The sequence below is a fragment of the Phoenix dactylifera genome, chromosome 6 (genome assembly GCF_009389715.1).
Source record: "Phoenix dactylifera cultivar Barhee BC4 chromosome 6, palm_55x_up_171113_PBpolish2nd_filt_p, whole genome shotgun sequence".
NCBI classification, from domain to species: domain Eukaryota; kingdom Viridiplantae; phylum Streptophyta; class Magnoliopsida; order Arecales; family Arecaceae; genus Phoenix; species Phoenix dactylifera.
This window is the reverse complement of record NC_052397.1, coordinates 16,330,189-16,338,252: the sequence shown is the minus strand read 5'-3', so window position 1 is coordinate 16,338,252 and position 8,064 is coordinate 16,330,189. Positions and strand designations below refer to the sequence as shown.

The following is an 8,064-nucleotide window of genomic DNA, read 5'->3' as shown; positions in this document are numbered from 1 at the left end:
CCTAATAGAAGCCACACCCTTCCAATAACTTGCGAATGTCGTGGAGCAAGGGTTTTTTCATCATCAGCGCCACCCTAACCTCGGATCCAATTGATCACCATAGCCGAATCCCTTTCGAGGAAAATGTGATTAGCACCTAAAACAAGCCCTGCATAGATGATGCCCTCCCATGGGGCTCTGAGCTCGGTGCTGATGACGGAAGTGTCAAAGATCCTCCGACCTCCGGTCGCCACTAGTTTGGCCTCATGGTCTCTGATGACAAATCCCACACCACCACAGCCGCCTCCCTCGCTAACACTACCGTAAAAGTTTATCTTGAGGAAACCAAGGGGTGGGAGCTCGTAGGAGACAAGCACTGTTTTGGATGCTACTAGAGCAGAGTAGGAGCCCCAGATTCTTCTACCCGACCCAACGGACGATAACTTAGAGATGCTAAGGACCTCCGCCGCATGCAGAATAGCTCTATCTGCCACCACCCTCTGGTGTGCATTGCCGCCCTCAAAGATCCATGTATTCCTATCTAGCAAATAGTAGTAGGTCAGATAGGCAGCACATGTCCCTTTCTCCAACAAGCTGAGCCGCCTCGAGGAGGCCTTCAGAAAGCTAAGAAAGTCCTCAATCGACGTCCATCCACGCTGTAGGTCGGGGTAGGTTGAGGCGCATCTCCAAATTAGATCAGCCCGCAGACATTCATTAAGGGCATGGAAGATAGACTCCTCCACCTCCGAGCACGCCGCACATGCCAAGGGGATCCGCACTCCCCACCCAGACAGGACACCTTCGATAGGCAGACAGCCCCAAGCAACCTTCCCAATAAACGGGGCCACACGTGGATGATTGCGTAGCCTACAGATGTAGCCCCCCTCAATCTGTCACGTCGCAGTCCTCTCGACTACTTCAAATTCGTTCCAGGCTCTCACCACCGACCTTTTAGTCAGGCTCCAGACTTCCCTGTCCATTGCCTCCCATGTAGGATCAACAGTGGCAGGACCCGCTCCGCTAGCTGCTTTCTGAACATTCGCCTGACAAGAGTCTCATCCCACCTCTGCTTTCTCGAAACAAACAGATCACATACTTTGGAGCCCTCCAGCCAGCCATGGTCGATCAAGGTGGGCCATCCCCTTAGTGGTACCTCGGACAACCACTTGTCCTCCACCACGTCGATAGCCTGACCGTCCCCAATCTCCCATCTGATTGTCGGAAATACCATCGGGGGAAGGGCGCAGATCTCCCTCTAGATGAAGAAACATCCTCGGCATGTCCGAAAGACTTTTGGATCGGTCGAGTCCTCATACTTCGTCCTCCACAGTGATCCCCAGATACTCTTCGACTCTAGAAGAAGCCTAGCCACCAGCCTAGTTGTAAGAAAATCCTGACGCCCAATCAATGAATGGACTTTTAATCCCCCTCTACTAGCCAGCTGACAAATGGACTCCAGGCTAGCAGGTGAAGACTGTTGATGTCCCTATACTGTCACCAAATGAAGCTTCTAAATAGACGCTCCAAGCTTTGCAGCGCTGCAAGTGGCACCAAAGTATTTGATAGCAAATAATGGGGATCGAGCTCAGAATTGATTGTACCATATTGACTCTACCCATCATGGACAGGGCGCTTGCCTGCCAACCCTCCAATTTACGTCTGGCGTCACGCTCAATGGAAAAGCACTCCTCTTGCGAAGCCGCCGACCCGTAAAAAGGACCCTAGGTATGTCAAGGTACCCTCCTCCTCCCTAATCTCCATGATGCACATGATGGAGGCCTTCATCCCTGGGTTAATCTTCAGGCTAAAATAGATGGCTGACTTTGCTAGGTTCACCTGCTGTCCAGATATCGCATAGTAGGCCCCTAGGATCCTTCGGATGAGCCGATCGTTTAGTCGCCCAAGCCAGTAGCATGCGGTCATTCGCAAATAGAAGATGTGAGATCTACACCGACCCCAACGCCGGCCGGTAGGCCTCCACCTCCTGCATCACGGAGTTATGCAGAGAGCTCTAGATAAGGTGTCCGCATAGATGATGAATAGGATCGGGGACAAGGGGCACTCCTACCTCAGCCCCACTGACGACTCGAAGAACTGTGAGGGGGACCCAATCACCAATAAAACAAATAATGGGATCAAAATGCAGCCCTGAATCCATCTGATCCATAGTGGGGGAAAATCGAATCTCACCAAGGAGTAAGTGACGAAGTCTCATCTCATCCTGTCATATGCCCTCTACATATCAACTTGACTCCCATCAAACACGTGCGCCCCTCGCGAGGACTGCTAGTTACTTCATGGGCCTTTCTAACTTGGGAATTGCCGTATGAAAGAAAATCTACCTTTCTTTGTGCAAATGCATCATTGGATAACCCACCGATGGCTTTAAGAGCTGTGCAGTGAATAATGCTCGGAGTACTTTGAGAGCTGTGCAGTGGGTGATCCAATGGTGGATTTGTACGCGGGAAGGTTAATCCTCGTCTACCCCTATCCATTTATTGGCCACCTAAATACACATTCTGAAGCACACGTGTCGGGTCCGCAGACAAGGTAGGTAGCTCAACTCATCAGTTAATAACACAGGAAATCTTTTCCACGAAACAAATACTAGCATCAGGCATCTCTGCGAACACCAGCCGAAAACACAGAGAGAGACAGAGAGGGATAGAGAGAGACAGAGCAGCCTCCATGGCACCGGAGCTTCTCCTACTGCTCTCCCTAACTCTCGTAGCTCTCATCATCTTCTTCACCTTTAGGAGAAGCGGAAAGACAGATAACAAGCGACTCAAACTCCCGCAAGGGAATTTGGGATGGCCTCTCATCGGCGAAACCATCTCCTTCATGCAGCCTCATTCCTCAGCCTCCTTAGGAGGGTTCATGGATCAGCACATAGCCAAGTCTCTCCCTTGCAACCAAAAAAAATATATAGATATATATATATATATATATCTTAGTTAAATCAGTCTCAAATTCACATCAAAGTGTAGGTAGGTTGTGTAACATTTTTTTTTTTTCGTTCTTAGCAGGTATGGGAAAATTTTTAGGATGAACTTGCTGGGGAAGCCGACGATCGTGTCGGCCGACCCGGACTTCAATCGGTTCATTCTACAGAGCGAGGGGAGATTGTTTGAGAACAGCTGCCCCACAAGTATCGCAGAGATCATGGGGAGGTGGTCGATGCTGGCTCTGGTGGGAGACATCCACCGTGAGATGAGGTCCATCGCTGTCAACTTCATGAGCAACGTCAAGCTGAGGACTTACTTCTTAGGTGACATCGAGCTACAGGCCATCAAGATTCTTGACTCCTGGAAGCCGAACTCCACCTTCTCTGCCCAAGAGCAAGGGAAGAAGGTACTCATGGTTTTAGCTAACTAAAGATCTCCTCTTTGTAACATAGTGTTGTAGAAACTTTTGGCCATGGGCGTCTGAGAAATGCTTGTTGTGGTCTGTGTCTGGCTCTAGTTTGCATTCAATTTGATGGTGAAGCATTTGATGAGCCTGGATCCGGGAATGCCGGAGACCGAGCAACTAAGGAGAGAATACATCACTTTCATGAAGGGAATGGCATCCATTCCTTTGAACTTGCCGGGAACGGCCTATAGAAAAGCCTTGCAGGTATGGTAATTATACTTCTCGATCTAGTTCATAATATCGATTATGTTCTTAACATCTACGATTTGGATGCAATAACTGGTATGAGATTTCCTTATGGCAACCTAAAGATTCGGATCCTACTGTACAATATAAATTTTAATTTGAAATTAGTAAGGAAATGATGAAGGATACTAAACTCTTCTTTTTTTTTTTTTAAAGTTCGGATTAAGGTGTGGAATAAAACAAATTTACTACATGATTATCAAACGGATAAAAAATTCAGATCTGAATCTGGCCATTTTATTGAACAAAAAATCTAGCTCGATCTATAACAGGATGAAACAAGTTAAATTGATTAAACAGTTAAGCATTGTCATCCCTATCAGCTGCTGTGAGCTTGGAGACATCATTCAATAATTCCATTTGGTGTTTTTTATTTGCTTCGCAGTCGAGGGCCACAATCCTCAAGATCATGGGCCAAAAGCTGGACGAGAGGATCAAAAAGGTTGATGAAAATTGTGAGGGCCTCGAGCAGGATGACCTCCTTGCGTCAGTTGCCAAGCAGCCCAACCTCGCGAAAGAACAGATACTTGATCTGATACTGAGCATGCTCTTCGCCGGTCATGAAACATCCTCCGCCGCCATCTCCCTCGCCATCTATTTTCTCGAGTCTTGCCCCAAAGCAGCCGACCAATTGCGAGTGAGCATCGATTCCCCTTTTTTGCGAGCATACAGTTATTGCTTATAACTTCTGTTACGTAACGGTAAGAAGCTTCACAGGAAGAGCACAGAGAAATTGCAAGGATGAAGAGGGAAAAGGGGGAGACTGGACTCAACTGGGATGACTACAAACAGATGGAGTTCACTCATTGTGTAAGTTCTCCTACACCTCACTGTTACCTTATGAGAAAGGAAGCTAGAATTGGCAGCTGAACTAGAAAAAATGGATTGTTGTTAGGTGATCAATGAAACTCTTAGGCTGGGCAACATTGTAAAGTTCTTGCATAGAAGGGCCATCAAAGATGTCCAGTATAAAGGTAATTCTGTGCTCTCGAGGGTTTTCTCTGGTCTCCGTTGTGCCTTGCTGATCTTTCTTTTAATTCATGAAGGTTTTGACATTCCATGCGGGTGGGAGGTAGTTCCAATTATTTCAGCAGCACATCTGGATCCTTCCATATACGATGACCCACAGAGCTACAATCCATGGAGATGGCAGGTCAGTACTTTGAACATACCAAACACTCTACTTACACAACACCCCGGCGAAGCCCAATCACGTATGCAGCAACGCAGGGGAATGCCACCTTTTTTTTTTTGTCGTTCGATTTTGCTGTCTGTGTAGCAATGAAGAAATGTCATTTTGGATTGCCTGACCATCAAATTTCTTGCAGGCCATCTCTGCGACCGTGACGAAGAATTGCAACGTGATGTCGTTCAGCGGCGGTCCACGCCTGTGTCCTGGAGCAGAGCTTGCCAAGCTTGAGCTGGCTGTTTTCCTTCACCACCTTGTGCAAAAGTATAGGTGGGAGTTAGCAGAGCATGACTACCCCGTCTCCTTCCCTTTCCTTGGTTTTCCCAAGGGCTTACCGATTAAGGTCCGGCCCCTCAACGAAGAAAAGCCATGAAGCAATTGGTGGCGACGCCATGTATTGATATTGAAGGCACCGGTGGCTACTTTCATTCTGTTCGCTAGGAGCCGGATGTTGGAATGGTAGTGTCCTCCCGGACATGTTTGATCGTTGCAATCCAATGAAATAAATTTGCTCCACGTTGTTGTCCCAACCAGGGAATGGCCTTCTTTTGTGCGCAAATCCTTCAATCATGTGAAAATCAAATGTGATGTGCAATCCATCCCTCAAACTATCAAAACGTATACATGGTCCGCCTCAGCCAAGTCTCTCTTTATTCTTTGCTTCATTTGTCTTATTATTAAAACTGGCTAATTAATTTTCTTTTATTTTCTTTGTCTATGCCTATTCAAAGCTAATCGCACAAAATCTGCGTGGGTCATACGCTGATCCACTCTTATATCATGTATTATACTAGAATTTCATCCAAAAAAAAATGCTAGTCAAAAGATATTTTTTAACTCTATTAATCTTATATAAATATTCAAAAAAATTTCGACGAATAATTGATGTGAAATTAAAAGCACATCCATATGGATTCACACAAAGCTTTGATGCCACTTTATTTATCGCGCCCGACTCAATGGCTAGGTAGAGCACATGATAGGCGACGGCATATGTTTAGGGATTAACCATATAGGACATGCAAAGTTTGTCTTTTATTTTTTACATATTTATTAATTATAGATTATTTTTTTGAATTAATGCATTAGTTTATTTGTCTCTAACACACCCTAAGTTTGGATTGACATAAATGTACATGAATAGAAAGGCAGATCTCAGAGGATGCATGGCCATCCATCACATGCTCGGGTCAAAGCGTGATAGACAGATGCCTCTTTAAATAACCATAAGAGCTCATTTAAATTTATTCTTTTTCTCAACCAAAATATGTCCTATACCTAAATGGTGAGAAATTTCAGCAACTTGGATTGTAAAAAATATGCAATGATTAAATTCATAGATAGCCTATTGAATGTCCAAATCTAGCCTATATCTAGCAGGTTAGGCTTTTTTTTTTTTCGGTTTTGATGAGCGGACAATCTCATTTTTTAACCTATTCTATATCTAATCGAACTTGCACGCGGTCCAACTCAACTCGATTTTCACGTCTACCTATGGACAGAGTGGCTTATGACGGAAGGTGAGCACTAGCCCTTTCTAATCTAAAAAAAAAAAACATAAATCTAGCATGATACAGGCACACGCTAAAGGATAGGAATTAGCCTCTCATAATCAGAAAGATAAACCCAACGTCAAATGGGATAAAATTTATTATAGAGTATTTTATTAATACTTCATTTCTATCTGGGTATTTGAGTTACCTTTCTTGGATTCTTTGCAAGTCCGTGAATGTAATTAATCTTGATGTGATTGTTCTCTCCAATATTTTCATTATCCTCCCTCCACAGTAAATAATGGGGTAGTCTGACCAAAATTATTTTCCTAAAAAATGTGAGGGAGGTCCACTTGGAATTTATTGAGAAGGGCTATTTACGAGGAGTGTGCTGTATAGAATATGAGACCGCCAAAACCGGCCCGAGTTCCAAGGAGTTTAGACTACTACTTTTGTCGTTTCTCAAGCAAGAACGAGATTCTCTGGCTCTTCATTGGAGCATCAAGTACTACGAAAATGAATTCCAGTTTTGTTTTTGTGGATGTGAGCGTCGAGGCGGAAAATTCTACTATTCCAGCCTTTCCAAAGAGCCCAACAAATTGATGGTACCAAATAGTCCCGCGCCCTTTTGCCTAAATGATTTGGGAGGAGATGATCTGAGGTTTCTTCATCATTACCATATGGCGAGCAGTGATTTGGCGCCCGTAACTTTTCTTTTCTTTTTTCAAATTTTCTACGGCAAAGATTTGGTTTTGAAAGCGGAGTTTTTTTTTTTTAAATACACTAAGAGAGGCAAAAGCCGATTTTATTAAAAGAATTAGTAATTATTGAGAAAATAAGTTACAGAAAATAGAAAGTCTGTTAGATCATAACTGCAGGTATCAGTTCTAACTAAATAAACCCATGAGAAAGCAAAGAAGATAACAATCTGTTAGCTGTGTACAAGCCAGAATAGAAACAAAAAAAGGATTGCGTCATCTTTTGAAGAAGTAGACCAACTCTAAAATACTTTTTATTCCGTCGAGCTTTTGTTGAGCAACATCCTACAGTTATGCATTACCTTGCAAAATCCATTTTCTTCCGTCGAGCTTTTGTTGAGCAACATCTTAGAGTTCTTTTCCTCCCAACAACTGGAAGGACCCGTGTGGGTATATGTTTAGTCTCACATCGGTTATTCGTTAGGTAGATCTTGGATACTTATACAGAATCAAAGAACCCAAATAATACCTTCCAACTAGTCATTTTGGGTGAGGTCGTAAGTTGTGACATAATGGTATCAGAGCGAACGCAGCTCATAACCTATGTGGATTAGGGGACACTGCAGCACGAATCTATTGGGACAGACTACGAGCCGATCTTGGTGTTTCTGATTAGATTTGAATGGATTTGAACTCTTAGCCTGACGAGGATGTCAGAACTTGAATGGGGGGAGTATATGAGGACCCGTGCGGACTTGTGTTTAGTCCCACATCGGTTATTCGCTAGATAGATTTTGGGTACTTATACAGGATCAAAGAGCCTAAATATTACCTTCCAACTAGTCATTTTGTGTGAGGTCCTGAGTTGTGACATAAACACGAAGCACACATTCTGACTAGATTCAGACCTTTTCTCTGATGGTCGATCCGAACAATTAGTTTCAAGCCTAAGACCAGGATCAGACCAAATCCAGATCCAAGTTGAGATTCTCCCTCCTCCTTTTTCTTCCTCCAGACAAGCTCGGGGATCCTAGTGTAAGCCCTGTCC

General features: G+C 44.3%; 1 protein-coding gene across 1 annotated transcript; it reads left to right on the top strand.

Moving 5' to 3' along the window:
- Nucleotides 1-2,576: 2,576 nt before the first annotated feature.
- On the top strand, nucleotides 2,577-5,478 carry LOC103707601 (cytochrome P450 90B1-like). Its single transcript, XM_008792144.3, has 8 exons — nucleotides 2,577-2,876; nucleotides 3,006-3,330; nucleotides 3,442-3,594; nucleotides 4,022-4,273; nucleotides 4,354-4,446; nucleotides 4,532-4,610; nucleotides 4,683-4,789; nucleotides 4,965-5,478. Exons 1-8 carry the CDS (start codon nucleotides 2,668-2,670, stop codon nucleotides 5,196-5,198), a joined length of 1,452 nt encoding a protein of 483 aa, XP_008790366.2. The 5' UTR covers nucleotides 2,577-2,667; the 3' UTR covers nucleotides 5,199-5,478.
- Nucleotides 5,479-8,064: the final 2,586 nt, after the last annotated feature.